The sequence below is a fragment of the Cryptomeria japonica genome, unplaced genomic scaffold (assembly GCF_030272615.1).
Source record: "Cryptomeria japonica unplaced genomic scaffold, Sugi_1.0 HiC_scaffold_388, whole genome shotgun sequence".
NCBI lineage: Eukaryota > Viridiplantae > Streptophyta > Pinopsida > Cupressales > Cupressaceae > Cryptomeria > Cryptomeria japonica.
The window spans coordinates 1-24,383 of record NW_026729209.1 but is presented as its reverse complement, the minus strand read 5'-3'; the positions used below and the strand labels follow the sequence as shown (position 1 = coordinate 24,383).

The window sequence follows — 24,383 nt, the reverse complement described above, 5'->3', positions numbered from 1 at the left end:
GACAATGCTGAACTACACCAATCAACAATAGAACATGCATCAAAGAAATTTGCACCTAAAATCCTCAATTGCTCCTTAACTAGAGCTCTCTTCAAACATGCACCTGCTCCATCATGCTCTCCCTTCCCATGCCCCACCTAAAAAAAAACCAAATATGAGGTATACGCCTCTCCACATGCATTCTACTCAACAAATAAAACATACGGGCATTCTTAAATTGACCCGTACAGTTATCTAACCATATTATATGTCGGTCAATTGCAATATCTTTCTCATGCAAGAACTCAAAAAAATTCTCGAAAGAATGTTGCACATACTCAGAGGAGTGTGATCAATCATCACTCATATAAAAATGATACTCCCTGATTATCTTCCTATCTTCTTCTGTACTATCAGGAGCATGTCTATATGTAATGTGAACAAAAATAGCAATCTGGACTGAATTTTAGTACTGAGACTGTACCTCATTCTGTGGTTGCAATGTATAGTTCTCTGCAAAATCAACTACCGATACAATAGTGCCAATTGGGAAAGAGTTCTTACACATCTTGAACTATTGATCCAACCATTGAGACCTATGGGTGTGCCTTGCATACTTGTAGAAAATATTTTCCTTAAAATCCAAAATAAAATCAGCAATACTCACTTCTCTTGAGACTAATTCGCATCTAGAACCTTCACCTCCACTCTTCAAAGTATATTTCACTGTCTCGTATCTTTTTTTCTCAACAAAATTATTTCCAAACTCGTGTTCGCTGCCCTCATGAAAACATGAAACAAACTTTGACAACCCACCGCATTCTGAGCACTTCTCATTCAAACAATCATTTCTATAGAAATAGCAGCCATCATCTCTAGGGCATAAAAATAGATCTTGCAAGTCTCTTGATGATCTCGGAAATAGCATTGCACCACACTCCTGCAACATCTCATTAGTATGCATCGTAGAATGAATATGACATAAAAGTTCATGGTACATTGAAAACTCCACATGGTACTTGCAACAACAGGTATTGCGAATCTTAAGAGGAACACAATAAAATGGTTTCAAAGATTCAAAGGCCCTTTGTGATATTTGCAAAGTTGGATGTAATTCACAAATTTTTTTGTACAACATTGTTTGGCTTGATTCCAAGAAATGTTTGGGATGCCGTGTGCGGTCTCGGTTGCTGATTCTTAATTTCAAAACATCCTTTATATTGGGTGACACTCTAGAATTAAAGTTTCAAAATTGTTGAATCTCTTCCTTCACATTGTTAGTCAACTTTCTATCAACACGTGGAAGCCTCCCACCAAATGCCCATGTATCTTGTTGAAGTGGATTGTCAAGTCTTTGTCTTCGTGCAAGTGCTGTATCCAAAGTTTTACAGTTTATGTTAAAATCAACACAAGTTTGTCTCATTTGACGAGCCTTCCTCAATTGATGGCTTACTAAGGAGGTTGTAATCACTCTTTGAGCGGCTCTCTTATCTCTTTCTTTGGTATTCTTTCCAATAGAATTGAGAGCATCAAATAGATTTTTTGCAATAATAGAATTTCTCTCCATCTCCTTGTTCATACGAATCTTCAATTTGTTTAGCAATGGTCTCATCTTTATCATCTTTAGCAATTGAACAAAGAGTTGGCATTGCTCGATCAATGTCTTATTTCTAAAATTTTGGTTGAAAAGTTGTGTAGCCCACAACCGAACGGTTCTTGTTGACCTATTGCCTTCAAGATTCGCAATAATGTTATCATCGATTTCAAATAACCATTTTGGGGTTCTTGAAGGTCTTGGATTTGGAATTTGTCTTTCATCCATGAGAGGGTCTTCATTTCTAAAGTAATTAGGTGTTACATATGGTTCACTTGGTCGAGCAATTCCATCTTCAACGTTAAAGTTTTCCACATTTTCACCTCCTATGTCAAAATTTTCCACATGTTGAGCATTTTCATTATCACTTTCAACATTTTCAAAATTTTCAATATTTTCACTTTCAAAATCTACATTTTCAATAACTTGTGGCACATTTTCAAATTCAATTTCCTCTTAAGTTGAAGTAACATTAGAAATATTTAACATACCTTGTCTTCTCCTCCTATGACATTCTCTATCTCTTTCTCTATACACTTCAATTTGGTCATTTGAAAGTTTTCTTTTGTGTTTAGACTTCCGATGACTACTACTCCCCATTTCCCTCCACACATGCGCCTTCGTGATTAACAATGTAAGTTTTCACTTTAAGAATCTCCCAAAAGCACAAATTTGTCTCTAGCTGTTTGAAAACCCGTGATCCTTGACAGAAAATAGAATATGCAGACTGTGGGCCGTTGGAATCTACACAATGGCCCACAAACCCTTTTTTTCTTGGTTTTTTGTACAAAAAACGGATATCAGATTTTATCTGATATCCGATTTTAGTACAAAATTTGTGGTCCCCCAAAAAAATTCTCGTTGCTGCCATTTATTTGTAATATACCACATTGTAGGGATCTGATATCGGATTTTAGTAGTCATAGAGAGAGAGAGGAGGAGAGGAGAGAGAGAGAGAGAGAGAGAGAGAGAGAGAGAGAGAGAGAGAGAGAGAGAGAGAGGAGAGTAGGAGAGGGAGAGAGGACGAGAGGGAGAGAGAGAGAAGGAAGGAGAGAGAGAGAGACAGAGAGAGAGGGGGAGAAAGAGAGAGAGAGACATAGAGAGAGAGGAGGAGAGGGAGGGAGAGAGAGAGAGAGAGAGAGAGAGAGAGAGAGAGAGAGAGGAGGAGGAGAGGGAGAGAGGAGGAGATTGAGAGAGAGAGAGAGAGAGAGGGAGAGAGGGAGAGAGGGAGAGAGAGAGAGAGAGGAGGAGAGGGAGAGAGAGAGAGAGAGGAGGAGAGGGAGAGAGAGGAGAAAGGAGAGAGAGAAGGAAGGAGAGAGAGGGGGAGAAAGAGAGAGAGAGACAAAGAGAGAGAGGAGGAGAGGGAGGGAGAGAGAGAGAGAAAGAGAGAGAGAGAGGAGGAGGAGAGGGAAAGAGGAGGAGATTGAAAGAGAGAGAGAGAGAGGAGAGGGAGAGATGAGGAGATTGAGAGAGACAGAGAGAGAGGAGGAGAGGGAGAGAGGAGGAGATTGAGAGAAGAGTAGAGGGATAGAGAGAGAAGGAAGGAGAGAGAGAGAGAGAGAGAGAGAGAGAGAGAGAGAGAGAGAGAGAGAAGGAAGGAGAGAGAGAGGGAGAGAGAGACACAGATAGAGAGAGAGGTGGAGAGAGAGAGAGGTGGAGAGGGAGAGAGAGAGAGAGAGGGAGAGAGAGAGAGGATGGGGTCCTATGGTGTCGTTAGGGGTCATATGGTGTCTTGGGACACCATAGGACCCCTTAAGACACAATATGACCCCTAATGACATGATTTGGTGTCCTAACGGGTCCTATGGTGTCGTTAGGGGTCATATGGTGTCCATAGGAGTCATATGGTGTCTTCGAAAACCATAGGACCCCTTAGGACACAATATGACCCAAAGCAACCCAATATGGTGTCATTAGGGGTCATATGGTGTCCTAAGAGGTCATAAGGGTTTATGGAACACCATATGAGCCCTAACAACATGCTTTGGTGTCTTAAGGGGTCCTATGGTGTCCCAAGGAGTCATATGTTGTCTTGGGACACTATAGGACCCTTTAGGACACAATATGACCCCTTAGGACAAAATATGACCCAAAGCAACCCAATATGGTGTCATTAGGGGTCATATGGTGTCCTAAGAGGTCATAAGGGTTCTTGGGACACCATATGACCCCTAACAACATGCTTTGGTGTCTTAAGGGGTCCTATGGTGTCCCAAGACACCATATGACCCCTAACAACACCATAGGACTCCTTAAGACACCAAATTGTGTCATTAGGGGTCATATTGTTGCTCTCTCTCTCTCTCTCTCTCTTTCTTCTTTCTTTCCCTCTCTCCCTCTCCTCCTCTCTCTCTCTCTCCCACTCTCTCTCTCTCTCTCTCTCTTTCTCCCTCTCTCCCTCTCTCCCTCTCCTCCTCTCTCTCTCTCTCTCCCCACCTCTCTCTCTCTCTCCTCCTCTCTCTCTCTCTCCACCTCTCTCTCTCTCTGTCTCTCCTCCCTCTCCCTCTCTCCCTCTCCTCCTCTCTCCCTCTCCTCCCCCCCCCCCTCTCTCTCTCTCTCTCTCCCTCTCCTCTCTCTCTAAAAAATATGACTAATAAAATCTGATATCCGATTTTTGCCATGTGGCAGTTTACCAAATAAATGGCAGCAACGAGAAATTTTTTGGGTACCCGCAAATTTTTTTATTAAAATCGTATATCGAATAAAATTCGATATTCGATTTTAGTAAACAAATTTTAAAATTTCCAATTTAGGCTTGGGAATGCTTTTGTATTTGGCTTGGAAGTGACAAGCCTGGAAAGTCAATTGAAAAAACGTTTTTTTTTAGTATTCCTTGGTTTTCCAGACTTTACACTGGTGGCTGACGACTTTTTTTGTAACCAAAATTGATAAAACAAAAAGGGTTTTTTAAAGATGTTCCCATCTTTCCAACAATATAAGGCTTGTCTTATTTCGACTTTAATAAATAATTATTATTTATTTTCTAATTGAATTCTGACAATAGTCCTGATTGATATACTGATTGAAAAACACTCATAACTTTCAAACAGTACCGAAACATGCATCACATCCTATGCTTCATCTACTATAGGGAAAAATTAAAAAAATTAAATTTCATAAAGTTTTGACCAAGTTAAGGTGGTCAAACATGGGAGTTTCTGAATTTCTGAAAAGCTGTAGTAAAAATATCATAAATAATTATTTAATTTATAAAAAAAATTTAAAAAAAATGTGTCACATCCGGACATGAGTCTAATACTTTTATTATACATATTATAAAAAAATATTAAGATTTGATTGTGATTAGGGTGGTCAGACATACGTCTACTTCTTATTTTTTTCCTGAAATTTTAGTACCACTGCATTGAAATTTGAAATTTTCATCAAATAGGATTTTTTTTTTCCAAAAAACAACTAGTAGCTTAGAAACTAAATTCAATTTTCTATATATTCTCTTCTTACATATTTTAAAAATAATGTTCACAACTTATTCAAATTTTTATGTCAAGTTGCATAACTCTGATTTTCTGAAATTTCATTGCCACTTAAGGGCCTTTTTTGGCACACCATGATCCTGCACATAACCATGATAGTGACACAAATGATTCTCAATATCAAGAAGACTCAGATCTATTTGAATTTGAATTCATATCTCAGATGGGACCGACAAATAAATTTACCAAAGATGAGCTGCAAATGTTAGGGCGACGTGACTATGATATTAGCTACTTGTGGCCCACCGATATTCCAAATCAGCAATTACAGTCCACTGTTGTCCAATTCATATCTGCAGCTAAATTATAATTTCACCCACCTACAAACCAAGCCTTGCCCATAGCCAGCGAGAAAATCTATCTCTCATCTCAACAAAGACTTGCACTTGACATAATTCTACATCATCAATCTAAACAAGTTGCAGCCCAACCTCTCCGAATGATTGTTCACGGAACAACAGGAACTGGTAAATCAATCTTGATAGATTGCATCAGACAAAAGTTAAATGTCTCTGTAGGCATTAAGAAAAACACATTGTTAGTTCTTGTACCTACAGGTGTTGCTGCATATAATATTCAAGGAACAACTATTCATGCAGGCCTCTGAATCCCTATAAAAGAAATGCATCCTTTGACATGGCAAGTATTGTTCACATTCCAAGAGCGTTTTAGGCATGTTAAATATATTCTAATAGACAAAATGAGCTTCTTGGGCCCTAAATTACTATTGAAGATTGACAGTCGGCTCCGCCAAGCATTCCTTGATAAACAACATGAAGGCTTTGGTGGACTCTCCACAATCCTTGTAGGTGACCTTGGACAGCTCCCTCCTATAATGGACAAACCAGTTTATACTTGGCACTCTATACCTCTAAACTTGTGGCAATCATTTAAAACAGTTGTGACATTGCATACTTTTTCCACCAACAAGGTGCCTCTGTTAAGCAACATCAATTCAGAAGCTTGCTCCAAAACATAAGAGATGCACAACCTAACAAACATGACTGGCAGATCTTAATGAACCAAACAAATACAAATCTCACTGTTTTGCAGCAAAAGGAATTCAACTCATCAATCCATTTGTTTGCAACAAATGACTCAACAACGCTGCACAACAAAAGAATGTTGAAGGAATTAAATTTACCCATTGCTCTCAGCATTGCACATATTGTGCAACAAACTAATACTGAATATGATAACAATGAACAACTACCATTAGAGCTACTATTATGTGAAAATCAGCAAGTGATGTTGCTAGCTAACTTGTGGATTGAAGTTGGCCTTGTAAATGGTTCCATTGGCCTTGTTAAAAAAATTGTATATGAAAACAATACTAAACCACCAGACTTGCCAAAATTTGTTATTGTCCGCTTTCAGAATTATAAAGGCCCTCCATGGGATACATTGCATCCAAATGACATACCCGAGGCAAGCGTACACAGATTCCATTGACAACCGCTTGGGCCATAACTATTCACAAATCTCAAGGACTTACACTGGATAAAGCTACAATAGACATAGGCAACACTGAAAAGCAAGGCCTAACATTTACAGCTATCTCAAGGGTCAAATCAATTGATGGAATACGCATTCATCCACCTTTCTCATTTGAAAGGTATGCAAAAATGCAAAAAAGTGCTTTTACCACCATAAGAAAGAAAGAAGAAGCTCGCTTGCAACAGCTCTTTGGCCTCACATCTACATCGCAGGATTACAATCTACATCTATGAAATGCTTGCACACATAGTTTTGGCCTTCACTTGTTCACCAATCAAATGGTTGACATTCAACAACAACCATTCTGCCTTCTCCACTGCTATTACACAGGTAAAAAAAATTCAACACTAATATATCACAATTCCCACTTCAAAGTTTTTTCTTTTTTGAATACGCTATTTAAATCAAAATTTCATTGCATACAGTTACTTATTCGTACTTTACACTTTTTCAACGACTGTGCAAGTTGCCTTCCCATATACACATTTCACTTTCTCATCAATACTCCACGGTGATGAAACAAAATTTAAAGCGCCTACAATGTAAGTTCTCCAAACTTTAAAGAAATAACTAACTGAAATCTAGCTTGTTTTCCAATTTTTTATTCTGAACAACCCCTAACTATGTCTATCTTTTGATTCTTAGGTGTCTTTACCAAGTTTCCAGGCAAGATACAAGTTGCAGACACAACAATTTTCAAGCTAGATTTCACTTTTGGCAATTCTCTGAAAATTTCATTCTATTGCTTTTTTCACATCATTATTATTAAACAAACTTAATACATATTCATTGTATTTACCAAATCAATTACCTTTCTGCATAGGTGATTTCTCATCTGTCTGATTGCTGATTACTAAATTTAATTTGCAGATAGCAAATGGTCAAGCTCATCGCAACATATAATGTATACTGCTCATTTACATTTTGGAACGTTGCCAGCCTACGGCTTCCCGTTGCACGCACTCAAAAGACGTGCAACCGCTAGTTTTAATTGTGGCGACATTGAATGCAAGCTGGCTAAGGCGTGCGTGATGATGTATCTCCCTCAAAATGATTATAAGCTTAAATCGATCATTTCATTGATCGATTCAGAGCGATATTGTCCTGTGTATATGACTTGGCCGAGTTATCAATATCAGCGAACTCCTTTCATCTTTGGCAGAGATTATGATCTTCTATATTAGCCAATTCACCTTTTGGACTTCAACGATTTTGTCTCAGAGGCATCAGTGACTATATTTCATGTTGTGACTCCATTTTGGCATCAGCAATTTTCCTTCACAAGATTTTGGCGATTTTCACCAGGGGTCGATTTGTATCAGTTTATAGGTCGGCGACTTATCTCAGATCAGCGACGTCTTGCATTTTGATGATCAGCGACCCATCTTAGATCAACAACTTAATCAAATCGATCTTCATCAAGCGATTTTTGTCATCTCTGTAGGTTGGCGATTTTGATCAACGTAGATAGCAACTTCATCTCTGCAAACCACAACGAACCGTATCATTCTCGTTGTCATCGATTTGATCATTGATGTGTATTCTTCATTAGAATCGGCTTATGTTAGAGGCAAATATTGAGGCGATTTCCAGTGGTAAATTTTGAATGAAGGTGAGTTATCACATGATCAACGACTATGTTGGACACACTAATTTAAACCTCTGATATGCTATTTACATAGAATAATGGCCTTGCGACTTTGAAGTTTGACCACCGAGACTGAATTGCAAGTGAACAGTGGCAAACTCTTGATTGATCAAAATTTGTGTCTTGAAATACTGCGATTTCATCTTGGAAAGCGATCCACATTTGATTTGAAAAGTGAACTAAAATTACGCTTAAATTTGATCAGCGGATGCCTATTTATTTTAATCACTTCGAAACGATTACCTTCACCCAAGGAGGATAATCCCATTAGTATATTCATTCTCAGAATTAAGTTTAAGACCGGTTATTTTATCAGATTTTGCTTCCGTATTGAATGTGTTTTAATCACTTTCAAGTGTGTAATTAGCATTATAGTTGAATCAAATCATTGTTAATCAATGGTTGAAGGCGTAACCTAGGATTGCAAGGTTTTTATCAAATTTTCATGCCTACATAATTGATTTCATATTTGCAAGCGAATTTCATTACATGACACTAACTTAGTCAAATATCACATGTGCATGATGGTACGATCGTGACAAGCGCTTTTCAAGGAAGACTTGAAGAGCATCATCATCAAGTCGAAGATCAAGTCATATTGGAGCAATGTAGGCGACACAAAGCTCAGACAAGTCGACATGAAGAAATTTCAAGGCATGCTCTACATCACCAGACCAACAAGACCCGCAACACCGATGATAGAAGGTGGCATCGTCAAGATAGTCGACTTCCTCTTAGCAGTGCAGTGCAATAAGCTCATCGTTGGATGCGCGAGGTGCTACAATCTTGATAGAAGAGTGATTACCACACTAGATGAGAGAGATAGATTATGTCTTCGAGGAAGCAATTAGCAAAGCATTTCACATACCTCAATTCACGAACATGATATACGAAATCCATGAAAACGCGAAGGCAATTTACGACAACGACACAGAGAAATTTTTTGGATAGTCAACAGGTATTGGTTATCAAAGATTACGGCAAGGTCTCATTGGAGAGAACATTGCACTTCAAATCTTTACAATGCAGCTGATACGATCGTCAAGTCGCAAGCTCATGCAAGGCAAGAATAAGAGTCACTCCAGGTGCAATATGCATTTCAAGGCACGATGAGGATCATGCATAGGTAAGACAAGGTCTACGTCAGATGCAAATGCTAGTTATCACGAATGTAGGTGATCGCGAATGCATGTGATTGCAAGTGATCAAGGCATGCAGTCGTTTTAGAAGAGTTAATCAAAGTTAGAAGGTCGACATGAGCGGAGTCATCACCACATCAAGCGCTCGCACATGTTCAGTATCAAGAGATATGCCGCATTCAAATACACACTTAGGATGAGTTATAAAGATCAAGCTAGTTGAGGTGGCATCTAGTCGTCATTACATCCAATCACATTATTTCACAAGAAGGCATCTAGATTCAATGAACCTGGCTCATCTAGATAACTGCTACATGGGAACAAAGTTTGATGTTAACTACCCTCGCCATCTATTGGCCAAATTTTCTAAGGAGGACATGTGTCCTATCATTTGTAATTGTATCATTGGTCAAGCGTTTAATGCTTTGTAATGGGGTCAACAAACCTTAATTAATGTTTCTATCTTGTAATCGTGACCATTGATCTCAAATCGATCTGAGCCACTGAAATGTAATGAGAGCACTGTAAAAGGCCTCACTTCTTCATTTGTAAGGTTGATAGTCAATCGTTAGAAAATAGTTAGGTCAATAGACATTACATAGATAGTATTTTAGAATAGAGTAGAAAGAGAAGGCAAAGATTGTTGCCAAGACATTGTTGCAAAAGACATGTAAACTTCATTGAAGAAATTGTGAATTCTACGTGTTGATTAAACAATTTGCATGGTCTCTATACTTCTCAATTTTATTTCAAGTTATACAGATGAATGGAAGAATTGTGTGATCAATGGTGAAATTCACATATCCATACTACTAACACTTTGTCGATGGTAAAGTGCCTTGCATGGTGAATTGGATCCATATTAGGCCATACTTAACTTCAACTATCATTCCTTCGTTGATATGCATCAACATGATGGTGTCTATGCTTATGGTGGTGGCCTTGTGGAGATGTTTGTTGCATGTTGAAGCAAGACTTAGTTAGAGTTTCATCAGAGATCATTCATTGCTCCTACATTATTAGAATTATATATCTCTCAACCCTATCCTTTTTCCCTTTTTTTAATCAAGTGAAATCTCTTGTTCCAGTAGTCATCCGAGCATTCAACGTAAGTCCCCTTGTAGGTACACTAAATCACATCAATACCATTGAAGCTATCCGACACATTAAGACCTAACATAAGAGAACCTTGGAGTCATCTCAAGTGATCCTTTATAGATCTTCAACATTTGAGAGTCTTTTTATCAAGAGAGGATAGAGTACCCTTGGTATTTTATTCTGTGTTCGATAGTGCATCAAAACACCATCAACAGAATTGGCGCTAGAAGCAAGGCATGATCGACAATGAATACATGAGCAGTGGATTCCGGTTCTTATCAAGTTAATTTTAAAGTAGTACGCACAAGAAAGGAAAGTGATCGGTAGAATATCAATTGGGCTTACAAACAAAAGAAGCATATCACATAGCTGGAACCAGTTGAGATTTCAAGTTACATATGAGATTTGCAAGATCTCTCTTATTCCAAAAAATTCAAAAAATCCAAAAATAGAAAATTGAAAAAAAAGGAAAGAATTCTCAATTGAGCAACAATGTCACGAAGATGAGCAAGAAGTTGATATCTCACAAATTTGGTGGAGATGGAATGCATAGCTTCATCCAAGTCATTTGTCTGAGTTTTCATCACCTAGACATTACAGAATGCATGAAATAAATGAACACAATGAAATGCATTTCTTCACATTCTTGTCAAGGATGGAATTAGCAACACAAGGAAAGATCTTCTTTTGGGATGTCCCCAAGCTAGAGGCAGAGGAAGGCAATTTCAGTGTCCGAATGAGTAAAGATCCTCTTTCAAGATTCTTAGTGATGATTAAAAATCAGCTTGCCATCAAAGGCAAATTGCACTTGGAGAAAATATTGCTACTAACATGGTGTAGAATTCACAATGTACCTCACACCGAGTTTACTTGCTCACTTTGTGAAATGGCTATCAATCAAGAGAGGTATCAATTTGGATTGCCAAACTTATCCAAGGAGGAGTGTATCAAGAGTAGATATTGGAGCAAATACCTTGTAGCTGAATTTAAAAGAGCGCATGAACAAGACATCGCTACATCATCCAACAACGAAGGAAGCCAGTTGCAAGTCAATGACACACATTTACATGGCGATCAATGTGTTATAGGACTTGCATTTAAGGAGTGCGCTACAACTGCATCCCAAGATAATGAATTATAGGAAGACAGTGTAAGTATGCAAATTGAGACAACAAAAATGACGAATGATGAACAACATGTCAGTTTGACAGTCAAGGAAGATAATGATTCACATCTATTGCAAGAGGAGTTCCTTGACGAATCCTCACTCTCACTATAAAAGGAGGTCCTTGAGAATGAATTGAAAGAAGTTTCAAGTAGTGATCTCGAAGGAGATACAGTCACATGGAGATATTGAAAAAAGAATTGCAGGTTATCACAAGTGAGCCTAAGTATGATGAACAATTTGAAGCGTCACACAAAACTATCATCATCGTCATGCTATTAGAGGGGGTGCTAAATGATCTTATAGAAGAGACACAGTAGGAGTCACTGCTGACATTGTTCCAAGACAAGCAAGTTGCTATGAGTGGCATGATTCATCATCAACTTCGACCTCCCGAAGCAGTATTAGAAGAATGGCTAGGCGACAACATGATTTGACTCGATGATCAATATGTTATAGTGAGCGAAATCTTCACCTACCTCGCGTCCAAGGAAAATGAAGAAGTAGTTGAAGACATTCAAGACACCAGGATATTAGCAAGCAAAGGTCAATGTGTGGAGACATCAAGGCATGAAGCTCTACAAAACATGGATTTTTGTGAAGATTATCAAGCAATTGAGGAAGAAAATGTAACAAATAGTGTAAATGACTTGGAGGGTCATCATGACTTGTAAATATAGGTGTCCTAGTTTAGTATAGTTTAGAGTTCATGTCTTTTACAATAAATGAGAATATACTGGTATTGGAACAAGAATGAGTAGGGAAAACTCGAAGGCCTTATATTCTAATGGTCTTCAATAACTTACCTTGATGTTGGATAACTAAGAAAGGAAAACAGTAATTGTAAGTGATTGTAAAGGAAAAAGTTTAAGTAATCAAATTCAAAAATATTTTGATAGCACCCTTGTGGTCTTCCATCAAAAATAGAAGCAAATATTGTGGATTGTAGAATTCCAGTGGACTTCTCATCTTTACTCTTTACTTGTAATTAACGAAAGTATTTGTAGTGGATATCCTCCAAAGGATGACTTTCTTGGAGTAAAGATAATGCATATGTATAGATTTCAATTAAATGAATAATTTATAGTTGGTAATTAAATGATTAATTATATTTCTGGCCAGTTATTTTAAATTTTTATACGCATAAGTTTCAATTATATGGATAATTTACATTTTTCTAATTTTAAATTTAAATTATATACAGTTTCTCTAACATTCACTTTTTAATTCATAAAACATATGTTACTACTTTTTAATTTGTCTAGATAAACCATTCTTCATTCTTTTTTATAGTTAAATATCTGATTATTTGTTCAATTACATGTTTTCTTGGACAAGTGAAGTTGGTCCCATCGTTTGATATCCACAAACTATCATATGACCTCCGATAATGATACAAAGAGTGCTAAATAGATATCCATCTAAGTGGTGAGGGTAAAATAAATTCTGGTAAAGATAAAATAAACTGTACAGTCCGAGATGAAGAGGGGAAACCCCTGTTAATGTGCAACATTGAACCTGAAATATGGATTGATCAAGTTAAAGATGCATATAATCATCAAACTCATAGTACAGAGAGCTAAAAATGTCTGCTTGTGTGTCCATATATTAAAACGAGGAGCATATGACTGTCTGGTTGTATTTCTTGGACCTTATCATGACAAGAAACACTAGCAGCTGACTACAACGGACAAATATAACCTCCAAGTAGTAAACAAAACTGTGGAAAGGATCCCTCACATGACCATAGACAATTTAGTCGCAAAAGTCAAAGAGATAGATACGAAAATGAGAGTTTGCTATGAAGATTCAGCCTTTGAATGGGATGAAGATATGCTTGCATGAATGATGGTCATGGATGCATGCTTTATTCTTGAGTTGAATGGACTTACCCAATTCCAGCCTTATTTTCGGCTTAAGAAACCTAAAATCAAAAGACGAGAGATTATACTGGACATTTTGAAGTAGGAAAATGAGATTCCTTTCTGTATTCTGAAAATGATCCTACAATTGGAATGGAAAGACTCTTTATTAGTACAAGATTGCTTATCCAAACCTTTGTGTGACTGGATTTATTCGTTCTCAAGCAAATCAGGAGAAATAGAATTTGTGAAACATATTGAAAGTGGTCCATTCCATCTATTAGATTTGTCAAGATAGATAATTGTAAATTTCTTATCAAATCCTGGTTCAGGTTGTGAGTCTACTATCCCTGTTAAATGTTGTGCTTGCAATGTTCATTGCTACACTTCTACTTGCATTGTTGCTCCAAATAGCGTTGCTTGTTTTAGAGGGACAAGCTTTTTCTTCTTAGTCTATTTCACATCCAAGGCAAGCCACCTTTCGAGTGATCCCTGTTCTGTCCTCCAACTATATTACTCTCAACATCACAAAGCTCTACAACACTTTCAGTTGCACTGACATGTTGATCATCTTGGCCCTCTTCTTTGTCTAGATCGAAATTGTGAACATGACTGCTTTCTATAGCATGTCTGTTAGTAGTGGTCCTGGCAGAATTAGAAGTCGTTCTGGTGACTGGCTTATCTCCATTGTCACTTGAGTCTATGCACTCTAGTTAACCAGCATCCTCCACCTTTCAGCAACATGCAAATGAATTAAATCCCTAAGAGCCAACTGTTTGCCCCACTCATTTGTCCCCTGTAACCTGTGGTGATCTCTAGGCTGATGTTTTGCAGACCCAATGCTGTCCTCGGAAGTTACGCCTTCTCTCATATTGATAACCACAACTGCCTCTGTATCATCCAATCTAAGCATGTCAAGATTGGTTTTTGACAGCCATTTGTTAAATGTCGATCAATTTGCCGTAAGAACATTGCAAAAGGAAGAAATCATGAAATAATATTGAATGCTCCCGCACTACTACATGGAATGGTCATGATGGCAATGTACAAATGTTGCAATAAAGTGCACATAGATTCTTATGTATAAATTGTTTTAATTCCAATTATTTATTAATAAAGTTTGGATTTTGTCAATGTTCTCTTTAGTTAAAATATGGGCATGACAACTACAATAAATAATAAAGAATGCCAACTAGTGGGAATTTTGTTCTCTCCCACATGATATTATGGTTCTGGTCTTACTCTTAATACATTATCAATGCTCTAGAGTGCATGCCAACATGTCAAAACTACTTATATGACATTGTATCTAATTTAAAGTATCCACCTTGAAAATGAATTGGACTTCATATTCCTTAAAATGAAGGATACTAGTCAAATATTAAAGATTTTTTGTTTACAATCTAGAAAGTTTCAAAAGACATTGAGCCCTAACTTTTCTAAAAATTTGAAAAAAAATTAAAATATATTTTTGATTAATAAATATTTGTGTCAGTAATATTTTATTCTTTCCCATTAGAAATGCCCTCTAGAATAAAACCGTAAATTTTATCTTTAATTTTTATAAAAAGGTATAATTTTTCCAATATATTGTAAAAAATTACTAGTGATTTTCTTTATACTTGAAACAAACACCCCTAAAATATTGAATTTCCATTGACGTTGAAGAGCGTTTCTGGCTGCCCTTTTCTTTGCCACTTCTTTCTTTGTACATTCACCCCTCCCAACCATCTCATCGTCTATAAATACTTCCACAACTATCTTTTCTTTATACATGACACATTTTCCAGTTTTTTGACATAATTCTTGAAGTTCTGAAACGGGATGCTTTTCCAATGTCTCCGGTGTGACCAGTGGTTCTAACAAATTCTTGAATTTCTACCATAAATGAAAGAAGAAGAAAGATGGTATCACTATACTCCATCATCTTAAAGTTTTGTATGAAAATATAAATCTTAGCATAATAATAAATCTAAACATATGAAAATAAGAGTAGAGATTGAGTTGTGTTAATACCTCCCAAACTTCTTCCAAAGAAGAGTCAATATTTTGCAATAACTTACCACTGCTATCAATGTTATTGCTATCAAAGTTAATGCTATCAAGAAACATTGCACCTGCTATTGATTCAACTATATTAAACAAAACAGAGGGTGGGTTCAGATCTTTTTCGTTTTCGTTGATTTCTTTAGTGAATGTCTTCACCTACAAGACACCAAAAAATGAACTTTAGTAAGAATGTCTTCACCTACAAGACACCCAAAAAATATTTTGAAGAGTTACCATATCATTTAGGTCATCATACGGAATTGTCAGATGGTTATCAACTCCTAATTTTTGTACAGCAACTCGTTCCAGATTTTCGTTGCCCATAATTTCAGATCTTAAGCAGCTCAACACGCCTTCATTCTCGTGGGGATAAGTCATGTACAAATATTTTGCTATTGCTAGCTTAAAGAACAAAGTTCCAAGGAACTCCAATGATTCATAAGATCTCAGACCTGCTGATTCAACTGCTTTTGTGCATTCATCGCATCGTATGGAAGCGCTTCCAAATAGCATCTCCACAGGCTTACAAAATGACTCTCTCAACAAATCCTTCCTCTTGAAACTATACTTTAAGTTTCCTTCAATCTTGTCCAACACATCAGACTTATATGAAGGTTTCTGGATATCGGATTTTAAATTTTCAATAAACGTTTTGTTTTCATTGCACTTGCATTGTTTTTTCTTTGCTTTGTTTATTGGACCGGCAACAGTTTCGCTTGTAGAAGGATTCTCCTCTCGACTTAGCACTGGATTTAACATAGGCTTGAAGACCTGTAAATGTGTTTAATACTATGGAATTTTAAAAAACGCAATGTGTTTAATAATAACTAAACACAATGTGTTTAATACTATGGAATATTAAAAAAATGAATATTTTCTTACTTCCCAAACTTTCTCAAATGAAAATGCACTATCCACATGCACAGCTCCGACTAGGGCTTCAATTAGGTTTGCAAGAACCTTTGGAGGTTTAACATCGCTGTTTGATATAGATTCATCTGCCATAGCTTCTTCGCATTTATCAGCCTGTAAAAACACATCGAGAGGAAGAGTTCAATAGTGACTAAATAAGGAGTTTTTCAAAGGTTTCAATATGAAATACTCACCCTATTTTTCACAGCGTTATCTAATAGGTAGTTGTGAAACTTATTTTTTAGTGCAGCCCTTCCAAGGACATCATTCTCCACATTTATTGTGACTAATTTGACGAATGTTTTCTTATCGATTTCTTTACAAGTCTTGTATACGTTAATGGCAATCAGAAACTCTAATACTGCATCTCCAAAGAATTCTAGGCGGTGATAAGATTCTAGTGCTTCTTTCAATAAATCTTTGTTGTTGAAGCTGTATTTTAAAATTGATTCTATCTCATCTATTTCAGTTCGGAAATGTATCCACTCCATTTTCTCAGCCATAAAATAAACAAAAATGTTATTAAAATTGACGTTCTGTATGTAATTGATAGTTGGCTGGAACTTTACCACAATCTAAGAATTTTAAAAGTATATAACACAAAATGAGTAACAGATGGATTTTACGGTGTTTTCACAAAAATACATTAGAAACCTTTTTCATTTATACTATTGCAAAAGGGTTTCCAGGCTTGGGTTACGTCGATTCCATTCGGATAGAGATCATCTTAATTATACTATCCTCCACATAATAAAAACGGTTTTAACGCTTTATACAGTTCATGATTATTATTCATTAGATTTGAAATATGGTATTTTTGCTATACTAATAAATTAATTATATCATTTTAATTGATTTTATAAAATTTTGGTAGTAAAAATACAATTAGTAAGTAAAATAGGAGATAAAATTAAATTAAATTTAAATTATATAATCCCTATCTTGGGAGCCTTTCCGAAGTTCTTCAGAGTTATGGCTAGCTCTGACTTCTCTTTTGAAGATAACATTTTTCTGACTGATTTTCTTGTTGATAGTACATTTTTCTGGCTGATTGTCTTGTTGATGGTACAGTTAGCTTCCGGGTGAAGTAAAATTTGGTAATGAGGAGTTTTAAACTCATGTTACAGCCCTTTTTGCGGCTGCTCATGCAGGGCGTGTTGACCTTATACGCAATCTTCTGTCTGTAAATTCTTGCACATCAACATGAGAAAGTGAATAAAACTAATCATTTTTTATTTCACATCTTTACAATCCACTAAATTTTTTCATGTTACTTGAGGTCCAAAATTATTTTTTAAATGTTATAATAATTAATTTAAATTTTTTTTTGAAAGAGTTAATTGAATTGCTAGGAAGATCGTAAAACCTTTCTAGCGATGTATCTTTGAATGACCTATGAAATAATTTTGGAAGAAGAACACAATCCAAATATAAGTGGTCATGAGAACCGTCCAAGGCTAAGAACAGTTTGCTAGTATAAAGTTACTTTGAGCATGTTAAAAATGTATAAAAATAAATAATACTATATACGAAACATACTTTACTGCTTGCATGTATCTTTGTTAAAAAACATACTTTTCTCATTTTACCGCTTGCAGGAATCTTTGTTAAAAAACATACATTTCAAGTATAGTATAAAGTTACTTTGAGCATGTTAAAAATGTATAAAAATAAATAATACTATATACGAAACATACTTTACTGCTTGCATGTATCTTTGTTAAAAAACATACTTTTCTCATTTTACCGCTTGCAGGAATCTTTGTTAAAAAACATACATTTCAAGTACACTACACAGAAACATGATAAAATTTAAAAATTTGGGTGAGACAGGAACATGATAAACTGTAAAAATTTGGGTGAGCTGCCAAAGAAATCATCATGGAGAACGCCAGCTGCAATCTTAATTTTCACATTAAAAACCTGCCAAGCTCGTACAATCCGCTTAAGGAGACATTAATAATCTCAGAAAACATTTTGGAAAATAAAAAATAAAATAAACTGCAGGAAAAAAATCAAACAATCAATAATATATCAAAAAAATTAATAAATTTTAAAACAGTTTAATAAGAAGAAAAATGAAAGTTTAGCATAAGATAATGTTTTCCACTTTTCATAATTACCAAAGCAGTTTATTAAGTAGGGACTAAAAATTATTAAGGGTTATTATCTTTTGTTTCGAAGGCATAAAGAAGGTATTCTCGGTTTACATCTTTCAGTCTTCAAACCGTAGCCGATATGCTAGGGCACGGGCTTTAGTGGGAAATTGTTACCAGGCATCTTCTGAGGTACTGAGGTTGGTTCGTTTTTCAAATACATTGACGATGTGTGGTTAAAGATGAATACCTAATCTTTTTTATTATCATGCATCATTTTTTTTATTTTTTATTTTTGGTTAAAGATGAATACTTACTTTAGTTAGTTTGAGATTATAGTGGGAAATTCCAAATCGTTGTGTAAATATTCCCTTCTTTCTGTTGTTGTTTCAGTTATCAAAAATAGTTTCATATACAGAATTTCTGATGACATCTATAAGGGTTTTCATTTTTTAAAAGTGTATAGTCACTATAAATGAGTTCGATTGGGTATTGAAAGAAAATATTCTTTATGAACACATTTTGTTAAAAAGAGTTTCTGAATATATTTGCATACACCAAAATTTTTGAGTCTCAAAGACATGAGATAGTCAAGAAATGTTGTAAAATGAAACAGAGCTTATACTTTGTATTTGTTACTTTCAGAACTATGATAAGATTTCTGTATTAGCCAGTGAGGCACATTTTATTTGTGAGTGAGACAATTTTGTATCACACAGTGAAACAATTCTATTTTTCTTCCTTGAAAGGGTTTTCCACTCAGAAATATTGTATCATGGTCTTGTTGATTGTTATTACCTGCACTTTCAAATCTTTGATCTTTTTGCATCTCATGATATGAATTAGTATTTCAGTCTATCATTATTTCAGTGTATTATTGCTGTTATCTTTCGTTACAAGCAAAGAGTTCAACCTTGTTAATTTGTCACCGTGAAGTGGATAAACATTGAATAAGTAATTGGATAATCATGTCACAAATAGTCTCTGATTAAAGTCTTCAAAACGGGTGTTTAAAACTTGTGCAAATTTTTAAATCCTGGTAGTGAATATAATGACTCAGAGGAAGGTTCTTCTACATCAAAAGCACCCTTATTTGATGCTAATAATTTTTCTTTCTGGAGTCTTAGAATGGAGAATTATCTGTCATCATTAGGTTTTGATGTTTGGGATTCGGTTACTCAAGGTTATACATTGGCTCCAAAATGTCCTTCCACAGCTGATGAAGAAAAGGCATATGGGAGAAATGCCAAAGCTAAAAATGCTATACTATGTGGATTAACTAATGAAATACTTGTTAAAGTTATGCATTGTAAAAGTGCTAAAGAAGTTTGGAATAAACTTGTTAGTATTTATCAGGGTGATGATAAAAGAAGCTAAACTGCAACAACTTAGGACAATATTTGAAAGCCTTAAAATGAATGAAGAGGAGAAGATAGAAGAATATTTTCTTAGGATAGATGAGAAAATAAATTCTATGAGAGGTCTTGGTGAAACAGTTGAAGACAAAACAGTTATTAAAAAGGTTCTAAGATCACTACCATCTAAATATGACTCAAAGGTCACAATAATTAAAGAGGCCAAAGACTTTAAAAAAATCTCTCTAGATGAACTACATGGATCACTTACTACATATGAAATGAGAATTCAAAATGATTTGCCCTCTAGCAAAGAAACTGCTTTTAAAATTGTGAAGAAATACAAAGCATTAGACTCTGAGTGTGAAGATTTAAATGAAGATGAACTGAATCTTGTTAGAAAACTAAAAAGAGGTTCAAGAAAATATAGGAGAAAACTCCTTTCAAATGCTTTAATTGTGGTAATGTAGGCCACTTTGCAACATAATGCTCTTATGTAAAACTTGGAAATGATAAGGAGGAAGAAGACAAAGTAAAAAGAAACAATATACCTTCAAAAGAAATAACAAATATAGAAAGAAAAGTCTTTTGATAGAAGACTTAGAAAATACTGGAAGTTATTCTAAGAGTTTTGATAATGAACAAGAGGAGATTTGTTTCATGGTTATCATATGTTCTAATAAAAATGAGAATAATCTAGAGGTCCATTCAGATAAGGAAGATAAACGAGAAGATGAAGTTGATCTTGAAGGTGAACTCTTGTGTGCACATAAGGAGATTAAGAGACCTCCTTGATATCAACCTTCTAACCTCCTTGTCCAAGGTTGCCTCTAATGGATTTTCAAACTCCCTCTGAATATTTATTCCTCCTCTTTGAAGAAACATCTTCAGCCACCAACTTAAGCTCATTGTGGAAATTATCAAGTTCTTTATTCACTTTCGTATGTTGATGTGCAAGAATTTACAGACAAAAAATAGAGATAAGATATTTTCTATGAAATTTCATTTACTTACACATTTATACTTAGTCATTTATGATTATCATTTGTTTGTTATTCAATATGAGGGTTCTTCCTCTAGGAATTGAGTTGAAAATTTATCTAGCTCCTTTATCCTACAAGAATTTAAGAAAAAACTTATTAAGATAAATGCTCATTCTCCTAATAATGTTAAATCTTGAGCTCTAGCTTCAACACCTCATATTATAGTCCACTATTCTTCTAGACAAAATAGTCAATATTTTTCCTAGATTTGTAGGCCCTTGCATTCCATTATGCTTCAATTTATAAACAAAAAACTTAATTATAATTCCTTTCATCCATCCCATTGATAATTACAAACCTATACCTATTTTGTATAATCCAATGTCCTTTAATCAATATCATCATACTTTTAGAAATGATATCAAGCAATGTATACATCTAAGATATGAAATCCGTGAACTTATTTACTCTAATATAGTTGCATAATATAAGTGATAAAGCGATTAAATTCATATCACCTCCTAATAAAAACTTACAAATTTTCATTAAACTTTAATTTTTCCATCCAAAAAATATTTTGGAGAGATTTTTATTAAATAGACATTTATATCAAAACCAACCAAGCATAAAATTTAGTTAATTTTATAAAAACTTTATTTAAACAAGAGAAATCAAAACCTAAGCTCAAACCTAGTATTACATTCACCCGTAGTGATAACTTAATGCATGCGCCTCAAGGACTAGTATACATCATGATTACAATGAATGAAAAACCCATACATGGGGTGGTCATTGTTATGGTATGCATTATAAATATAATTATAGAAAAGATCCTTTTCACATACTAATTATATAAATAAATTATAATATATTAGAATTCTTGATTGTGGTTCACAATGGTTTCACTTGTACCATTATCAGTTTCATAACCCTTCAAGTCTAGGTTGGACAAAGGATCTTATATGCACCCTTAATTATAATTACCACATAAAAAAAGTCATTTGAATTTGTATCATCCTTTAGGTCACCTCCATGAATGAAATCTGTTTTGTAATCCATAAGTGTTTAAATTTTCATTTTAAGAACAACTGCATACCATATTTTATAAATGATTCTAGCCATTTCTTTGACATGGAAACTTTACACTTTACTACTTTTGGCTACAACCATATTTACCCTTTCAAATAAATGAAGAATCTTTGTTGCTTTATCACCAAAAATTTACAGCCAATGGAATAACTGAATTTTCTTTATGTAGTTCCTCATGTCCAACTCTAACTATTATCCCTTAGGATCTTATGACTTCTATGGATATGAAAGTAAACTCATCCTACACTATAGGTAATGAGTGAATCAAATCTATGATTAAGAGTCTTTTCCTTCTTGTCTTTGGACATGCAGTGTCATGGGTAAAACACTTTGTTGGTGAAGTGACCACCAAGGTTCAAACCCCTGCTGGTCCACTATGCTCGCAGGCCTTGTGTCTTCATTGGGTCACTGTGCTCGTGGGTTTAAACAAGTAAAGTAGGGGGATGAGGTAAATGAGGAAATAGAATTGATGTTGAGCTATACCTTGCCTTCTCCTATAGGAAAGCTAAACTATAAACTATAAAATTATAATACAAGAGAGCACCATAGAAGTCATTGTGCTTTGTCTCATTAGCTTGATAGGAAAAGTGAGTCTTCCCCTATGTAATTGACAATTTATATGTACCAAGTTTCACAAATTTCACTACCTTCACTAGTCTTAAGTTTGATCCTTACTTTGTCCAACCTAACCAAAATATCAAGTCGTCAATTCAAAGGGATTCTTCTGGGTTAGTGCAGGATCAAGGGGGGCCAAAAAGTGGCGATGTGAAAAAAATAGCCTTCTTAACTCGCCTACAAACACGAAAATCCATGTTGACTTTTTGCTTGGCCTGGGTGTTAGTACACTGGTAATTACCTATGCAAATCAGATATCCGATTTTTATTTATAATTTTAATTTAAAAAATATATTATATGTTACATATTATATAATATATAATCTATTATTATATTATATAATAATATATATAATATATTATAATATTATATTATATTATATATAATAATGTAATATTATATTATATTATATATAATAATGTAATATTATATTATATTATATATAATATAATATAATATTATATTATATATAATATAATATAATATTATATTATATATAATATTATATTATATAATAATATAATATTATATTATATATATTATTATAATATTATATTATATTATAATATTATATTATATTATAATATAATATAATATAATATAATATAATATAATATAATATAATATAATATTATATTATATTATATTATATTATATTATATAATACAATACGTATTGTATTATATAATATAATACAATACGTATTGTATTATATTATATTATATATTATAGTATATATAATATAATACAATACGTATTATATAATATAATAATATATTATATAATATATTATTATATTATATAATATATTATTATATTATATAATATAATAATATATTATATAATATATTATTATATTATATAATATAATATAATATTATATTATATATGTTATTTAAAAATAATTTAAGTATAAAAATCGGATTTTCGATTTTCTGAGACTTTTATATTTTGACAGTGGCAGCCTGTGAGTCATTTTTAACTCCCGGGCCGCGCAATTTCATCACAATCCGATATCCACTCCATCCGATATCCGGTTTTTTGACAAAAAGTTGCTAAAAGATAGATTCAGAGGTAAGAATTTTATCATTTTGAATCATTTTCATTCATTTTTTGTATTTTTTCTTAATGTTTATTTAATTTTTCATTGAAAATATGGTTTTTTTAATGGAAACTAGGTTTTTTAAAATCAAATACCTAATTGTTTAAGTTTGTTAACTAAATTTAATTGTTTACATTCAATTAGGTTAAAAATGGGGGATAACAATGAAAACACCGACGAACAACAACTGAAACAACCAAACCCTCATTTTCCAAAGCCCCCTTCAATTCAGGATTTGATTGCACAAAATTTGAATGAATTGAGGGGGATTGCAGAAGTATATCGTAGGATCCCTCGTCTAAACCCAATGTTTGATCCTCTCATGTCGATCATAAAAAGTATGGAAACCATGACTTAGGAGCACGATGCCGCCCTTTTGTGGTGAGATTCTATGAGGGAAAAATATGCAGATGGCTTGTCGTATAAGGATATCAAGGATCTTGAGATATCCAAAGCCGAAATCACCTCATTGTTTGTCAATCCCCGTACTAGTCAGCCCGTAGATCCCCAAAAATAAAACTTTCTATTAAATGGTTCACAAATGATGGGATTGTGAAAAACTTTTGGGATCGTTGGTGGATGGTTTTCAAAAAACCACCCAACAACAATCTTGATATCCCCTTCTATTTTATAAAAAAATTGTATGCTAAGTTTTTTTTACACAAACATGTGAACTACTTTGACATCCAACCTTTCCAGGGTGTA

General features: G+C 34.4%; 1 protein-coding gene across 1 annotated transcript; it reads right to left on the bottom strand.

Moving 5' to 3' along the window:
• Positions 1 to 13,934: 13,934 nt before the first annotated feature.
• Positions 13,935 to 16,928, bottom strand: LOC131871277 (ribonuclease 3-like protein 3). The gene is made up of 5 exons (XM_059215938.1): positions 16,632 to 16,928; positions 16,408 to 16,551; positions 15,099 to 15,354; positions 14,208 to 14,367; positions 13,935 to 14,121 (listed from the first exon to the last, which is right to left on the bottom strand). Exons 1-5 carry the CDS (start codon positions 16,926 to 16,928, stop codon positions 13,935 to 13,937), a joined length of 1,044 nt encoding a protein of 347 aa, XP_059071921.1.
• Positions 16,929 to 24,383: the final 7,455 nt, after the last annotated feature.

Bases quoted from the DNA above. Each gene is read 5' to 3' on its own strand.
- LOC131871277 (XM_059215938.1), bottom strand. From the start codon at position 16,928: ATGGAGTGGATACATTTCCGAACTGAAATAGATGAGATAGAATCAATT. The intron at 15,355-16,407 runs GTAAGAAAATAT...CATTTATGGTAG, and splicing joins CATTTGAGAAAGTTTGGGAA to AAATTCAAGAATTTGTTAGA. The intron at 14,122-14,207 runs GTGGAGGATGCT...TAATTCTGCCAG, and splicing joins CATTTGCATGTTGCTGAAAG to GACCACTACTAACAGACATG.